Source organism: Adiantum capillus-veneris, chromosome 21, assembly GCF_014529385.1.
Source record: "Adiantum capillus-veneris isolate H3 chromosome 21, ASM1452938v2, whole genome shotgun sequence".
Taxonomy (NCBI): domain Eukaryota; kingdom Viridiplantae; phylum Streptophyta; class Polypodiopsida; order Polypodiales; family Pteridaceae; genus Adiantum; species Adiantum capillus-veneris.
In genome coordinates this window covers 133,280,322-133,298,320 of record NC_140951.1, presented here as the reverse complement: position 1 = coordinate 133,298,320, position 17,999 = coordinate 133,280,322, and the positions used below count along the sequence as shown (strand labels likewise).

General features: G+C 44.9%; 1 protein-coding gene across 1 annotated transcript in view; it reads left to right on the top strand.

Moving 5' to 3' along the window:
• The window catches only part of LOC147431761 (GDT1-like protein 5), a 37,406-nt gene extending 19,708 nt beyond the window's left edge, over positions 1-17,698 (top strand). The window contains exons 10-11 of the mRNA XM_086494263.1: positions 17,114-17,186; positions 17,279-17,698. Of these exons, the coding sequence (XP_086350389.1) occupies positions 17,114-17,186; positions 17,279-17,347 (142 nt within the window). The 3' untranslated portion in view covers positions 17,348-17,698. The remainder of the gene's footprint in view (positions 1-17,113; positions 17,187-17,278) is intronic.
• The last annotated feature ends 301 nt before the right edge of the window (positions 17,699-17,999 follow it).

The window sequence follows — 17,999 nt, the reverse complement described above, 5'->3', positions numbered from 1 at the left end:
AATCTGTACAGCTCATTCATGTAACATGCACTTCATTTGAGCTCACTGTAAGTAACATATACATCATTTCTTTCAGAAGCCATTGTCACATTGACAATCCATGTAGCTCTGAATCTCAAGGGGTCAAGGTAGGTTGCAAACCAAGGTTTTAAGTTCCCATACTTTTAGTTACTCTGCAAGTTCACTTTTTTCCATCCACTTGACAAGTGCGACGGGGGGACCTATATGATCTTGAGCCTAGACATCCTCTTACCATACGAATTCCAGTGCCGACCACTTCCCGTCTGCGGGTGAATCTACCGTTCACATTGGCCATACAATGTCCGACCGTTTGCTACTTCAAAAAGAGGGTCTCAAAACAAATAAAATAAACCCCATTGGAAAGAAACCAACAACCAAGGTTAGCGGTTGCCACATCTCAGTGACATGGTTAATAACTGCCACGTCCTCGTGACATGCATGGTGTGAGGCGGACAGTGAGAGTCTAGGCCGGACGGCCAGTGAGCATTGAAGTTGGGCAAATGGACTAAGGTTAGCCACGGTGGGGCTACGAGTGTAAATCACCTATGTGGTTCCAGAGGTGATTGATGATCAGACGACCAGTGTGAGTGCCGTGGAAGCATCTTTTAGAATTTAGGGAACAGCTATTTTGGACCTGAAAATGTGTTCGCGTCGTTAGCTCTGGAATGACAAGGGGAACATTTTATTGCCCTGTTGTCAACTAACGCACCAGTTGAGATATTTTTAGCCAAGCTGGCCAAAGTCGGAAACTGGGCGAGGTGTCACTACTCTGTGAGCACTTCTGCCACTCTAGGCGAGTCTACAAGAGAAAGGGGGCGCCATTTTCAGCTGTAGGCGGATTGGAACAGGTTGCAAGAGCTATGGAGTGCTTCCTTTCCCTCTTATGTACGGTGTGGTGCCAGGAGTGATGCCCTCCACGCTACGCACTGCTCTCTCTCTCCCCTACGAGCAGTTATGTTATGCCCCTCTAGTGGGCTTCTCATTTGACCAATGTACAGTTGTGTGGGTTTATCCGTGATTGCCGAGGCAAGAGCCTTTTGCACAGGTACTTGATTAGCTAGTGGCTAATCCCCCGTAGGTACATGTGAATTCGGAGAGGTTTCACGTGCGAAATCTCGTCCGATTCAAAGGGCAAGGTAGCCCTACAGGTGCGGGAGCTCGAGGACTTGCTACCGATGCAACCGGCACGCGAAACGGAGCCCGAAACAGGGAATTACAGCCTGCTGTGTATTTTTGCAGGTTTAGGGTTTCGGCCCTAAACGGTCCCTAATACCCCCAGGAGCGAAGGGGCCGCTGTAGAGGTGATCTGGCGCATTTTCGGGGCAGAAAACAGAGAATTCAGCGTGCTGCAGATTCTCGCCAGGTTTTGCAAAGTGACCGTATGCGTCGGGAAAGTCATCTATTGCGTGGGGATACTGACTGTGAAGTGACCTAGTAAAGTCATGTTGCCGAAATCGGGCCAGAAATGATGAAATTCAGCCCGGATTGTGCGGGGTAGCTTGTAGGAAATCACAGGTTTTATTCCCTCTGTTAAAGAATAAAGAAGTACCGAAAGGGGCGCCAACCTTTGGGGCTTACAGGTGTCGTTGTCTGCTTGGGAGCATTCTAGCTTCCTGGCCGTGCTTTTGTTTTGAAGTGTAATTCCAGTCTTAGTTTTACAGGTTCCTTTTAAGTCATTGCTTTGTGTCGTATAGTCAAGTGTTAAAGTATCGGGTGAAAGCTAATGTCTACCGCCCTACGGGCCGGTTTCACAGTCAGTGTTTGCTAAGACAATTTATGGCTTCTGTCTGTTTTGCAGGCGTAATTGAGGGCGATTACAAGGATTTCAAGAGGGGGGTATGTCACAAAGTGGTGACGTGGCTGTCGAGTACCTACACACACACACTGCAGGAATTTCCCCGGCTGAAGCTATTGACGTGGCACTGCCGTACGAACAGGCTCGCCGTATTGCTGACGTGGCATCCCGTAAATCGTGGCGCAATTTGCATCAGCCTGGCATAGCTTTTGGACTTGCTTTTTGCTACACAAATTGACAAGAGAAAGAGAGAGAGAATCTTTTAATTGCTTTAATTTTACAAGCAAGTTTGAGAGAGAGGGAACCTTGCTTTTTGAGGGCTTTTGATTTTGAAGCTTTTGGGCTCTGCTTTTAGCATCCCTTGTAAACCCTTTAAATTAGTAGTTTGGGCTCTCACTTCTCAGAGTATTTGGACTCAGAGTCTGAGAGTAAGTCCCGACTACTCACTTGTACTTTGGGTTGCAGATTAATACAAAAAAGAAATACCAAAAGGAGCGCCAGTCTTTGGGGCCAATATCTCTAGGCACGGAACTCCGCCAAGTCAGTGTCGAATCAATTGTGAACTGTGAACTGTTTTGAAGTATTTTCTTGTGGTGTCGCGGTAGAATCTCGAGTTGGAGTGTCCAAGTCTGTTACAAGCACAATTTGGTATGGCTGGTTTTTCACAGCCATATGTCCAAAATACAGATATGTCAGGTGATGCGAGTCCCGGAATGGTCAATTCTGGAGCACCACTTTTACGGGCTCCTATTTATGACATTCGACTCCTTTGAGTCAACCTAAAGATTACAAGGAAGGTGGACAGGCAGTGAAGTTTGAACTTTTAAGGTAATAGAAGATCAATTGAAGGCTTTGACCTTCATACAACAATTTGATGCAACTTATGCGGGAGGAAACTTCACAGAATCGCCTCTTTCTTGAAAGGAAATGTGTTTCAGTGGTGAACCGCACTGTTGAATCAGGGTCAAGCACCTACAACACAAGTCCAATTCAAGCAACTGTTCGCACATGCGGGGCTTACAAACACTTTTGAAGTGGATGTGATGATAGCATGCCACGAGTTAAATGCGGCAAATTGTGCGAACCTTGAAGAGTACAATAAGCAATTCCGGCCGCATTGTTGGCGGTAAGCTCCTACAAATTTGTGCCATTGTTAGAACAAATTGAGAAGTAATGTTGTTGATTGCCCAAAGGAATTTCCGCGACTACTGCACAAAGACTACTTTCATGAATATAGCAAGCCAACCCAAGTATCAATGGATACCAAGGCAAAAACAATCCAACCAACCCGTTGATTGAGAATGCGACAGTGGCCAATAATCTGTCTAAAGGAAATTCCGATGGATTTAAGGGCAACAAGAAAGAGTCCCAGGGTGAACAATTTCCAGCCAAGGGCAATGTTACAGCAAAGCCTTCTGTGCCTCCCACAAAGTAACCCTCCATTGATGTAGCTGACATGTTCAAGAAGCAGTTTAAACCTTCTTTTGGGCGAGGACCATGACAAAAAAGGCATTTTTCTTCAAATCTTTCGAAGAAAGGAAAGCTCTAAGAGAAGCCAAGAAATGCTTCAGTTGTGAACAAGAGGGACATTTTGCAAATGAATGTGTCCACAAAGGAAGTGATAAGGATGGCAAGGCATACCATAAAGGAAAGAAGTCAAAGCCTAGCGTAGGACTTGTCCCAGGTTTGGTTTGTGATCAACCACACAAACGCCACGGAATTGTGTAGAGCGTGGGGCAAAGTTAGGGACCACACAATACTCGGTTTCTTTGGTGTAGGAGCCCGTGCAAATTTCATATCACCAGACTTGGCATCAAAATTGGGCATACGAGCAGAGGAAATGGGCACGACAAGTGAAGCAAGTTTTTCTTGTTGTCATAAACTGTTGACATGTCAAGCCACTGAAGACCCCTCGGGTTAGCGTTTCCTGAACCTAACCCTAGGCGACTTACAGATCCCAGCCGAGGGCCTAAACCCTAGAAACAACAGAAGACGAAGAAGTTCTCACCAACTTATAAATCCTCGTCGAGTGGGCCAAATAATTTAAGTTTAACCAACTTATGGGACTCCGTCTAATGGGCCCAAGTTCGTAAGAATAAAGAACCAACACTTTCACAAAGGCGTAAAATTTGTTGACATGGCACTGCTATATGGCTAGCCCGCAGGGGGCTCGCAGAATGCGCTGGCAGTTTGACGGTGGCACTGCTGTATGCCCAACCCGCAAAACGCGTTGACATGCTGGCGTGGCATTGTACGAATTTTCGTGAATAGGGTTGACTGTTTTTGCTCTAGCTTTTGGGAGAGCAGTTGCTGTTAGATAGTATGCTTTTCATGTACTTACAGGCTTGGACAGAAATTGCAAAAGCACTGAAGTTGACTAGAGAGAGAGAGAGAGAGAGAGAGAGAGAGAGAGAGAGAGAGAGAGAGAGAGAGAGAGAGAGAGAGAGAGAGAGAGAATCGACACGGCACAGCACGGCACGGCGAAGTGCTCCCAGAGGTACTGGTTCCAAAAATTGGCACCCCTTTTGGTATTTCCTTTTTTACTATGAGTTGCAACAATATAACTCCCGAGGGTCCTTAGCTCTCAGACTTTGTGTCCAGATGCTTTGCAGAGTGAGGCCCCAAGGGCTCTTATAAACAGTGTAATAGACTTGGACACCCCAAGTCTAGATTCTGTCGCGACATAAAAGAGATGTACTTGAAAAACACTTCACAATTCAAGAGTCGACACGGCCTGTCGTAGTTCCGTGCCAAGAGAGATTGGCCCCAAAGACTAGCGCCCCTTTTGGTATTTCTTTTATATTAATCTTTGAGCAAAGAACAACTCCCCCGGGTGCTCGCTCTCAGACTCTGCATCCAGATGCTGTCACAACTAGGTGACGTGGCAGACTAGGGTTGCAGACTAGACACTCACACACCCTCCCTCGAGACACGAGCAGTCCCGGAAAAGTATGGCAGAATGTTGACGTGACTAGTTGTTGAGAATGCTGGCGTGGCTGGCTGCTGAGAATTGCTGACGTGGCAGTCACTGTACAGACAGGGCCAGCTTTCTGCGGCGCATCCCATGGAAATCAGTACAGCCTTTTTGCGTGGGCAGTTTGGCGGCAGCTTTGTTTTTGCTGGCTACGCAATTGGCGAGAGAGAGAGAGAGAGAGAGAGAGAGAGAGAGAGAGAGAGAGAGAGAGAGAGAGAGAGAGAGAGAGAGAGAGCTTTTTATTTTTAAGCCTTGCTTTATTCTCTCAAGAGAGAGAGCTAGTGAGAGAGGAACAACTTTTGATTTTGAGGCTTTTGGGGCTCTGCTTTTAGCATCCCTTGTAAACTCTTTAAATTGGTAGTTTGGGCTCTCACTTCTCAGAGCATCTGGACGCAGAGTCTGAGAGTGAGTCCTGGCTACTCGCTTGTACTTTGAGTTGCAGATTAATACGAAAAGAAATACCGAAAGGGGCGCCAGTCTTTGGGGCCAATATCTCTAGGCAGGGAGCTCTGCTGGGCTAGTGTCGAATCAATTGTGATTTGTGAACTGTTTTGAAGTGATTGTTTGTGGTGTCGTGGTAGATTCTCGACTTGGAGTGTCCAAGTCTGTTACAGTGGTATCAGAGCACGGCCGATTTCTCTTCTACGGGAAATCCGATCCTTTTTACGCGGCACCTATGGCTTCAGGCAGAGACCAATCAACTTCCTCTTCATCCGGAGATGCCGGAAGAGATCATAACGAAGATGATCATAACGAAGATTTATGCGAGTATGGCCCGCCTCGGCCTATTCAGGCGGAGCTCGAAGAGATGGAGCGTCGACGATTGATCGGCGATGCAACATAGATGATGCTTAATTTTGCGAAGGACCCAAAATTTGCAAAATATATGAGCCAGACTTCTTTCGATGAGGTGCGTGCACAGTGGCGGCAGAACACAGAACCACCCCTCAAACCGGCACTGAAGGAACCTCCTACTACGAGGATGTACATAGAGCAAGAATTAGAAGTGGTGGTTGATGCACGAATTACTCAGCTTTTTGACGCGCAAAACAAAGCACGACAAAAAGCAGAAGAAAGGCACTGACTTCCCGGGTTATTTGGGTCATCAATCTACTTTTGAAAAGGCAAGAAAGCAGAAGAAGCGTGTTCGATTTGAAGGAGTACTCAGTTCTTCCTCCTCTTCTTTTGAGAGTTCTTCTAGCTCTTCTGACTCGAGCGAAGAAAACAGAAAAGGCAAAAAGTGAAGCAAAAAGCAAAGCTTTGGAAAGGGCAAGAAAAAGGCAAAGAAGCCTAAATCTCGCCCCGTGGTTGACAGTTCTACAGAGGACTCGTCTTGAGATAGTTCGGACTCTGACGACAACAGCTTTTATGCAAAGAAGAAGAATTTTTATAAAGCCAACCAATACGACTTTTTGGAAGACAAAAGCAAGGAAGTTCAAAAGTTTTAAGGAAGGTGGACAATCAATTAAATTTGACACGTTTTTTGGCTATAGAGATGCTTCGAAGGCTTTGTCTTTTGTACAGCAGTTTGACATCGCTTTCGCGGGAGGGCGTTACTAAGAGCACTCTAAGATTCGGAGAGCTGCCTCTTACTTTAAGGGGAATGCTCGAACTTGGTGGTCCACGCTTCTATTAAACAAGACAGCGCCAGTTAAATGGCTGAAATTTAAAAGGCTTTATATTTCTTATTGGCTGACTCGAGAGTATGAACGCGACATACGAACTGCTTGGAACCATCTTTGGATGACCAAGAAGGATACAGTGGACGCTTATTGCGAGAGATTGTGGAGCTCTTTTCTACCCGCCTCTTCATTTAAGAAGATCTCGTTCAAGGAACAGATTGAGCGGTTTACCTTGGGTCTTCCTACAGAGATTCGAGATCACTGCTTGGAACAAAAGTCAGCCTCCATTTAGGAGTTGATGAGTCATGCGAAACGGGGTTTTGCCATTCACTCGGGCAGTTTGACTTACCCCACAGATGAAATCATGACGCAAAGGGCCGAACAGACTTCGATAAATGAAAGTAGAAAGAGGAAGAGCAATCCAGAAAAGAAAGAAAGAAAAGGATTCATGACCCAAACTCACTCCTCGAGAGAGAGCTCTCTACATCAAGGAGGGGAAGTACTTTGGATGCGGGGAAACTGGGCATATCTCCGTGAAGTGCCCTAAAAAGGCACCGAGAGAACATAACGACAAGGACGATGAAAGGCCTGAGAGTTCGAGAGCAGTTGAGGAACGTGGAAGAAAAGGCAAGACGAAAACAAGACTGGTTCCAGATTGCGTGGGTACCGATCCCAGCACGATGGACGAGAGTACAGAACTTTACCGAGCTTGGGGCAAAGTGAAAGACCAAGAAGCCCTGATCTTCTTTGATGGAGGAGCCAAGGTCAACTTCATTTCACCGGAATAGGCGGCGCAGCTCGAGATCACTCCCAATCAGATGGGACCGCTTGCAGAGGCAGTTCTAGCGGCACCCGGCAGGGACGTAGCCATTACACCTGTCATTGGCAAACTTAGGTTGCATTGTCAAGGGTATTTGGGGCATGAGGACTTCTACATAATGCCTTTGGAAGGTTGTGATGTCCTCTTGGGAATTCCCTGGTACCACAAGAACAACGTCGTGGTCAACTATCGGGCGAGGAAAGCGGCTTTGACCACAGAGAAGGGCAGAACCATTGTACTCGATGTAAAACTTAAGGGCTAGTCCGTCCCTATTGTATCGGCTTCGGCCATTTCAAAATTAATGAAATCCAGTCTGTTTGTTCACTCGATCTTTTTGAAAGAGTTGAGTGATGAGGATAGGACAAATATGTCTAAACTTGATAAAGAACGCCAAGATTTTCTCCACGCTCATGCCGATTGCTTCTTAGAGGGCCGAAGATCATACCATTGATCTGATACTTGGAAGCACACCACCGAACCGGCCACCTTACCGTGTGAGCCGAGCCCAGAACGAAGAAATTATGAACCAAGTGAAAGACCTTTTGGAAAAGGGTCTTGTCCAGCGTAGTACTTCACCGTACTGCTCTCCAGTATTGTTGGTTTTGAAGAAAGACGGATCTTGGAGAATATGCATCGATTATAGAGCTCTCAACAAAATCACCATCAAGAACAGATTTTCGATTCCTAGAATCGATGATATACTTGACCGACTTTAGGGATCCTCGTGCTTTAGCAGGATTGACTTAAAAAGTGGATATCATCAGATCCGAATCACGCTGGGAGATGTCTATAAGACAGCCTTTCGGACGACTTTTCGGTTATTAGAGTTTTTGCTGATGCGTTTTGGCCTAACCAATGCTCCTACGACATTTAACCGGATGATGGACATGATTTTTCGAGAGTACAGACTATTTGTTGGCACTTTCTTTGACGACATCATTGTTTTCTCCAAGGATGAGGCAGAACATAGAGAACATTTGCTTTTGGTCTTTCAGGCATTACGAGATCACAAGTTAGTTCGAAGAAAAGTGAATTTTTCCTACTAGAGATACACTTTTTGGGACACATTGTGTCAGCAGGCAGGAGTGCAGATGGACCCGGCCAAGATAGAGACTATCCGTGATTGGCCTGATTTGAAGAATGTCTGTCACAAATGTGACGACGTGGCTGCCCATGTGTACACACACACACCTTGCACAAAGCTGGGAAAATGCGGAGATGCTAGAATTGTTGACGTTCTGCTGTACGGTAGTTTCCGCAATTCACGGAAATGCTGCCACATGGCTAGGCTGTACGGATTCTGCGATTTACGGCAGATTTGGCGTTGATTTTGGCATTGCTTTTCTACGCAATTGCAAGAGAGAGAGAGAGAGCTAGCTTTTGCTTTATTTAGGGGCTCAAGAGAGCTTGAGAGAGAAAAGCCCTTTCTGCTTTATTTTTCAAGCTTTTGATTTTAAGCTTTTGGGACAGCTTTTTAAGCTTTTGGGGCTCTACTTTTGGCATTCCTTGTACTCTTTAAATACGTGGGCAGGGCCTCATAACTCAGAGCATCTGGACGCAGAGTCCGAGTGTGAGCGCCTGCCCGCACTCTTGTACTTTGAACACAGATTAATACAAAAAGAAATACCAAAAGAGGCGCCAGTCTTTGGGGCCAATATCTCTAGGCACGGAACTCCGTCGGGCCAGTGTTGAATCAGTTGTGAACTGTGAATTGTTTTGAAGTGATTATTTGAGGTGCCGTGGTAGATTCTCGACTTGGAGTGTCCAAGTCTATTACAGTGGTATCAGAGCACGGCCGATTTCTCTTCTACGGGAAATCCGATCCCTATTTTTTTTTTCCCGCGGCGCTTATGGCTTCAGGCAAAGATCAGTCGACTCCCTTTGCATCCGGAGATGCGAGAAGGGATCACAACGAAGATTCACGCGAGTATGGCCCGCCTCGGCCTACTCAGGAGGAGCGTCAAGAGATGGAGCGTCGACAATTGATCCGGCGATGCAACAAAGATGATGCTTAATTTTGCCAAGGACCCGAAATTGGCAAAATATATGAGCAAGACTTCTTTCGAGGAGGTGCACACGCAGTGGCAGAAGACCACAAAACCACCCTGAAAACCCGCTCTCAAGAAATCTCCTACTCCCAAGAAGTATATAGAGAAAGAATTAGAAGAGGTGGTTGATGCACGAATTGCTCAGCTTTTTGACGCGCAAAACAAAGCTAAAAAGCATGGCAAAAAGTAGAAGAAAGGCACAGACTTCCCGGGTTATTTGGGTCGTCAATCTACTTTTGAAAAGGCAAAGAAACAAAAGAAGCGTGTTCGATTTGAAGGAGTACCCAGTTCTTCTTCTTCTTCTTCTTCTGACAGTTCTTCTAGCTCATATGACTCGAGCGAAGAAGACAGAAAAGGCAAAAAGCGAAGCAAAAAGCAACGCTTTGGAAAGGGCAAGAAACAGGCAAAGAAGTCTAAATCTCGCCCCGTGGTTGACAGTTCTACAGAGGACTCGTCTACAGAAAGTTTGGACTCTGATGACAGCAGCTTTTATGCAAAGAAGAAGAATTTTTACAAACCCAACCAGTATGACTTTCTGGAAGACAAAAGCAAGAAAGTCCGAGAGTTTAAGGAAGGTGGACAGTCAATTAAATTTGACACGTTTTCTGGTTATAGAGATGCTTCGAAGGCTTTGTCTTTTGTAAAACTTGACATCGCTTTCGTGGGAGGGCGTTACTCAGAGCACTTAAGATTCGGAGAGCTGTCTCTTACTATAAGGGGAATGCTCGAACTTGGTGGTCCACACTTCTATTAAACAAGACTGGGCCAGTTAAATGTCTGAAATTCAAGAGGCTTTTTATTTCTTCTTGGCTGACTCGAGAGTATGAACGCAACATACGAACTGCTTGGAACCATCTTCGGATGACCAAGAAGGATACAGTGAACACTTATTGCGAGAGATTCTGGAGCTCTGTTCTACTCGCCTCTTCATTTAAGAAGATCTCGTTCAAGGAACAGATTGAGTAGTTTACCTTGGGTCTTCCTACAGAGATCCAAGATCACTGCTTGGAACAAAAGTCAGCTTTCATTCAGGAGTTGATGAGTCATGCGAAACGAGGTTTTGCCATTCACTCAGGCATTTTGACCTACCCCACCGATGAGATCATGACACAAAGAGCCGAACAGATTTCGACAAATGAAAGTAGAAAGAGAAAGAGCAACCCAGAAAAGAAGGATGCACGGCCCAAGCTCATTGCTCAAGAGAGAGCTCGCTACATCAGGAAAGGGAAGTGCTTTGGATGCGGGGAAACTGGACATATCTCCGCGAAGTGCCCTAAAAAGGCACAAAAAGAACAGAATGACAAGGACGACGAGAGGCCTGAGAATTCGAGAGCAGCTAAGGAACGTGGAAGAAAAGGCAAGATGAAAACAGGATTGGTTTCAGATTGTATGGATACCGATCCCAGCACGATGGACGAGAGTACAGAACTTTGCCGAGCTTGGGGCAAAGTGAAAGACCAAGAAGCCCTGATCTTCTTTAATGGAGGAGCCAAGGCCAACTTCATTTCACCGGAATTGGCGGTGCGGCTCGAGATCACTCCTGACCGGATGGGACTACTTGCGGAGGCAGTTCTAGCGGCACCCGGCAAGGACATAGCCATTGCACCTGTCATTGGCAAACTTTGGTTGCATTGTCGGGGGTATTTGGGCATGAGGACTTTTACATAATGCCTTTGGAAGGTTGTGATGTTCTCTTGGGAATTCCCCGGTACCACAAGAACAACGCCGTGGTCGACTATCGGGCGAGAAAAGTGACATTGACCACAGAGAAGAGCAGAACCATTGTACTTGATATTAAACTTAAGGGCGAGTCTGTCCCTATTGTATCCACTTCGGCCATTTCAAAGTTAATGAAATTTAGTCTGTTTGTTTACTCAATCTTTATGAAAGAGTTGAGTAATAAGGATAGGACAAATATGTTTGAACTTAATAAAGAATGTCAAGATTTTCTCCACTCTCATGCCGATTGCTTCTCAGAGGGCCTGCCAGGCGAGTTACCACCCGCTCGTCATGAAGATCATACTATTGATCTGATTCCTGGAAGCACGCCACCGAACCGGCCGCCTTACTGTGTGAGCCGAGCCCAGAACAAAGAGATTATGAACCAAGCGAAAGACCTCTTGGAAAAGGGTCTTGTCCAGCCTAGTACTTCACCGTATTGCTCTCTAGTGTTGTTGGTTTTGAAGAAAGATGGATATTGGAGAATGTGCATCGATTATAGAGCTCTCAACAAAATCACCATCAAGAACAAATTTCCGATTCCTAGAATCGATGATATACTTGACCGACTTCAGGGATCCTCGTGCTTTAGCAGGATCCACTTGAAGAGTGGATATCATCAGATCCGAATCGCGCCAGAAGACGTCTACAAGACAGCCTTTCGGACGACTTTTGGGTTATTCGAGTTTTTGGTGATGCCTCTTGGCCTAACCAATGCTCCTCCAACATTTAAGTGGATGATGAACATGATTTTTAGAGAGTACAGGTTATTCGTTGGCACTTTCTTTGATGACATCATTGTTTTCTCCAAGGTTGAGGCAGAACAAAGAGATCATCTGCTTCAAGTTTTCAGGCATTACGATATCACAAGTTGGTGATTAATGCGAAGAAAAGTGAATTTTTCCTACTAGAGATACACTCTTTGGGACACATTGTGTCAGCAACAGCAGGAGTACAGATGGATCCGGCCAAGATAGAGACTATTCGTGATTGGCCCGATTTGAAGAATGTCCATGAAGTTAGAAGCTTCTTGGGATTGTGTTCGTACTACAGGCGGTTCATTAGAAAGTATGCAGAGGTTGCTTCCCCTTTGCATATCTTGACACAGAAAGGAGTCCCTTTCTCGTGGGGATTGTCACAAACGGGAGCGCATAGCAATATAAAATATAGTCGGATAAATAAAATTTATCACTTAATATTGAAGCCAGAGGATATAGAGAGAAATAGATAGAGAGAGAGAGATAGAGTGAGAAGATCGACACAGTACTGGGGACCAGAAGATGGGATGGTCCCCTCCCCCCCTTAAACAGAATCCTTTATTAGGGAGAATCTTTTTACAAGCACAAGAACCGGAGAAAACTCCTCCGTTCTAAATCTCTGACTCGATGGTCGTTCCTTCCCGTAAGGGAAATCCGAGAGACGAGCTCTCAATCCTTTTTCCGTCTGTACTCGGAGTCGAGACTCCACAGACAATTTCCGAATTCCGTTCCCAGAATTCCCAAGCGTAGGCCGAAGCTTTCTCGATTCTCCTTCGCGATGAAGTACCTGCAAACACACACGCAAACACGCGACAACAATTCGCATGGCGAATCCACAATAGATACCTGTCGCTCTTGCGCGGGAAAAGCGACTTCCGTGCTTCATAGTCTCGCTATCTCTTGCGTCTTCTGGCGGCAGAGTCTTCCTTGCTGACGTTGGTAACCTTCTTTCAGTGAGGGCATGTGGTGCTTTTATAGCTCCTTTGCCACGGCACGAATAGCCGCTCGTAGAGATCGCGGCCGGTTTTTTTTTTTCTTTTTGCTGCTCTATCCGAAATAGGGAGAGAGAATTCGCTGGCTGGTTTTGTTGCTTTATTTTCTAAGTGGCTGCCCACTTATTAAGTGGGCGGCCGGCATATTTTAAAATTGATCTGAGCCTGCCCAAAAACTCAATAAAACCTTATAAGTTTAAAACAATGCTTTTCACAACACTTCCCAGGCGTCCCTGGATGCAACCACATGCACGAATGCAATGCACACATAGATTCCTCGCGGGAAAGCGTCTGCTCTTCCCGGAAAACTCGTTAAAATATTCTGCTTTTCTTAGAACCCATCTTTATTCTTGTGCTTGCGTCTTTATGCGTATTCCTCTTTTCCAATTCGGATTTCCTCTCGACTATGGATATCCCCTTTCCGATGCACCCGTCACCCACCTTGTGACGCATCAGGAATATCCATCACTTAGTCCTTTCCTACCGAACTTACGATACAATCCCCTTCACGATGCTCTATGTCACCCATCCTATGACGCATCAGAGATGTCCGTTCCCGGATGGTCGAATACTTCTTCCTGATGCTCCCTGTCACCCATCCGATGTGACGCATCAAAAGTACCCGTTCTTGGTGGCCTTACAGATATTCCCGTTCACAGCGCTCCCGTCATTACTTTGAATGACGCACTAGGAATACTCTGTACTCGGATGTCTCCAGTGAGAAAAACCCTTTCACTTAAAATTCCAATAATTCATTTAGAATTATTTTTCCTGGTGTTCCAAGCGAGAAAACCCTCTCACTTATAAATCCAATAATTCAATTAGAATTATTTTTATGTCAGATAAAGCCAATTTAGCAACAGGGACCCACAGAGGTGACTGCCTTTCAGACATTGAAAGAGAAATTGACTACAGGACGAGTTTTGACTTTGCCGGACTTGCAGAAGTCATTTGAAGTATATTGTGATGCTTGTGGTCGTAGTTTGGGTGCGGTCTTAATACAAGAAGGCCATGTCATTGCTTATGAGAGCCGATTGCTCTCAAGGCCGGAATTGACAGCACAGATTTATGAGAAAGAGCGTTTGGTGGTCTTCCATGCTCTTACTTAGTGGCGACACTACCTACTCGGAGCGGATTCTACTGTCTTTACAGAGCATGAGAGTTTACGCTACTTCTTGTCACAGAAGCAGCTATCGAAAAAGCAGATGCGGTGGGCGAACATCTTGTCACAGTTTCACTTCCAAATTGTCCATGTGCAGGGACAAAAGAATTTGGTGGCAGATGCTTTGTCTCGGCAGCTGTTGGTTCTGGCTATTTCCGCGATACATCATAGAAGCTTCGAGGATATGGTCGACCAGTATGCCACAGATACGGATTTTGCAGATATCTTTACATGGATACGGGATGGGGAGACAGTAGTGGGATATTCCATTCGGGATGGCTACTTGATGAGTAAAACCATGTTGTGGCCGTTGAGGGAAAAGGTTATAACCAAATGCCACTGTCCGCCTTTTATGGGTCACTGCGGCATTGCTACCACCATGAAAGGGGTAGAGAGATATTTCTTTTGGCCGAGACTCAAGAAGGATGTGGAGGAGTTTGTGCGTAGGTGCTTGGTATGCCAGAAGGTCAAGTTTGACAAACATAAAGCACAGGGATTGTTACAGCCTTTGCCCATATCCACCCGCCCCTTGGAAAGTATTGCAATGGATTTCATTTTGATCTCCCTAGAACACAGAGTGATCACGATGGTATCTGGACTGTTATTGACAGATTTAGCAAGCAGGCTCATTTCATTCTAGTGAAGATAACAGTCAAGCCGGATCACTTAGCAAGATTGTTTGTGGCCCAGATTTTCAGATTACATGGCATGCCTGAGACGATTGTCTCCGACAGGGACCCCGGATTTACGAGTTTGTTTTGGAAGGCAATTTGGGAGAACATTGGCACGCGGTTGCAGTTCTTGTCATCTTTCCACCCGCAGACTGACGGGAAATTTGAGATTGCCAATTTAGTGGTTTTAGATGTATTGAAGTCTTATATGTCGGATCAGAAGCCTCAATGGGAAAAGTATCTACTGAATCTAGTGCAACGGGTTTGCACAAGAGGGGAGTCACTCTGCTTTTTTGTCAACGGATTACCCCGATTTTGAATAGAGTCATTGATGTCTTCTGATTGATTTACACCTGACATGTTTGAGTGCAGGAACTGAAAGACGAAATGGCTGCAGCATTTCGGTCTCATAAATCATTATAGACATGATTGCAATTAAGGATTAGTTAATCGGGCATTCGTGAGGTCCGAAATGGATCTAGATGCAATTACTAAATACATTGCCGATGGTCATGGTCTGAGATTTGGAATGAACTTTTTTGTGATTTGTCATGTGATGTCTGGTGATGTCAAGTGATGTCCTGCGATGTGACTATCGTTTTGTAAAGTGCTAGATGGGTCATGTCTAGTACGTTGGTACCAACAATTAGTGTCTACTAAGATAGTTTATGGCCTCTGTCTGTTTTGCAGGCGTAATCGAGGGCGATTACAATTCTTTTAAGAGGGGGGTATGTCACAAATTGCTGAAGCAACCCAATAAAGTTGTCCCAACTTATGGCCAAGGGACGTGGGGACCGAGGACATTAAAATGAAGCAAAGAAATTTGCTGACGTGGCTGCCGTAAGGATCTCCACAAATCACGCTGATTATACGGACAACCGAAAAACGTGCTGGTTGTTGACTTGGCTTGATTGTACGGAGTTCAGTGATTTCTGCTTTTTAGCGCTGGCAGCTTTTGAGATTATTGCTTTTGAGTTAAAGCTTTTGGGGCTCTGCTTTTAGCATCCCTTGTAAACTGCTTAAAAGAAGCCTTAGGGGCTCACTTCTCAAAGCATATGGACGCAGAGTTTGAGAGCGAGCACCCCAAGGCTCCATTGTACTTTTCTCACAGATTAATATAAATAAATACCGAAAGGGGCGCCAATCTTTGGGGCTAATATCTCTTGGCACGGAACTACGCCGGGTGTGTCAATTCTCTTGTAAACTGTGAATTATTTTGAAGTGAATCTCTGCTGTGTCGCGGTAGAATCTTGACTTGGGGTGTCCAAGTTTGTTACAAAATCTGTTCTTTACTATAATTTTGTTAGTGCTCAATAGTCGATGCACATTTTAAAAGTTCCATCCTTTGTTTGGACAAGGAGGACTATAGAGCAAAAAGGTGAGCTACTTGGTTTAATTAATCCACGGTTCAGTAGATCCTCCACTTGCTTCCTTACGGAGGGCGGTTCACTCCGATAAATGAGGGTTGAAGGTGGGCAACCCCCTTTTTAAATATATTTTTGCTCAATCCAAGTACCTTAGGATTGAACTCAGTTACAATCAACCCGATAGTGAGTTAAAGTAACTCACAATCGTAGATCATGCAAGATGTCATATGTTATGTCTGCACATGCATAAACATAAACCAAACATAAGAGGAAATCTGCCAACATATACATATATACAAGAGGGAATTTCAGCCCATTTTGAAGACAAGGTAGTACGGCATTTTCTTGGTTGCATCCATGGTGAAGGGAAGAGCTTGTAACTCCAAGAATAGGGCTGAATATTCAGGTTTTTGGGTTTGCTGCAGTAAAAACAGCTAGGTAAAGAGAGGAAATGGGTTCCTTTCGGAAAGAGGGAAGGGAGATGTAGTGGGAAATGGTAGCGCTTCCGAATGAATCCTGTAGTCCTCCGATTGCAGACATTCATGAATTTTGTTTTATTTTATGATGACATGCGTCCATCATATCATGAGGAGGATGTTCACTAAGGTGGCTCTCCACAGACTTTGGATGGACGGTTGCATTCAAAGAGACATCAGTTGGGAACTTGCCCTAAGATCAAATGTCATTTGCATATGCATTGAATGGTACACTTGTGACATACATTCCATATAGTTGGGAGTACGAAAATTATTGGCCAATGAGAGGTTTTTAGACACACTAAAGATGTCTGTAGCTAGCTTATCCCTTTTATGCACACTGCCACCACTACACATGAATCCATGATTGTATCTTCACTCGCACAATTATAGTTTACGGACGCAATGATGAGTTGCATGTATGACTCCGGTACATAGAAAGTGCATGAAAGCACCACTTATAAAGTACGTGGCCCTCGAACGTGGCCCTCAACTTTTTGCAGGAGATCTCAGTCATAAAGGGCTTGTGAGGTAGGTTTTGGAATTGCAGAGGTGTTTGGGTCTTGAATCGTAGAGAGAACTATGTAGATAATTTTTGATATTAAGTTTTATGGTCGTGGCATCACTTTTGTGGCATCAATGATGTTCTGACTCATGGAGGTACTTACCTGCTTTTCATGTTTGTTAGGGCACATTTACTTTGCTCAACTGTTGCAGTCTGCGGTGGAAAGCATTTAGCATCGCGCATCTCAGAAAAAACTGTGTGTTTTTTTGGCACAAGGACAATCTTTTTCTGTGTATTGTGTGTCTATATTAAACCAAACTGGTTAACACTTTACAATGAATATTGCAGGTAGCAACTTGTGGTGGTTTGGTCTTTTTTGCATTTGGAATTCATTCTTTATTGTCTGGTGGAGATTAGTGCTGTCCACCTCTGTATTCTACTTTTGTCCAGGTCCACCACCAAATTTCTGGACCTGCAGGCTATCTCCAGGAATGGAGGATTGGGCACTATTCTTTTCTTATGCTATCCTCTGATTTTAATGTCGGTTTTTATGCCAATCCTTGATCAGCAGTGACCTCAGAGGATGGGTTTTGTAATTGACCTACTGTGATTTGCACTGCTCAAATAAATTGGTAATGTGCAGATGTATGGAAGAGGTTATGATATCCTTCTTTCTGCTGTAAGAGATGGAACAGTATGAGTGGGTGAATATGGTTTGTAACGTGTGCTGTCTGTTTTATACAATGCAAGACTGTGCGATGTTATCGATGGTGTTTAGTCAGCAGTGAAACCTTATATTTGAAGCTAGGCATTGGCAGGCTGCAATAGGATAACCAATGCCTGAATCCTTTTTTGGAGGTATGGTATTAATTTTCTTTTTCCAAGGAGAGTCTTTTAAAATAGGCATGAGAAGAGGAGTTCGACCTTAGTATGAACTTTTTTCCCAACTGTCTCGCTTGTTTCTTGTCTGGCTTATCTCGCTTAATCTGTTTGTACCCTTCACACCTTCAGGTAAGATTTCTATGGGCATGGCTTATATAGTGAACAATCTTGTTTCGGTAGATCATAT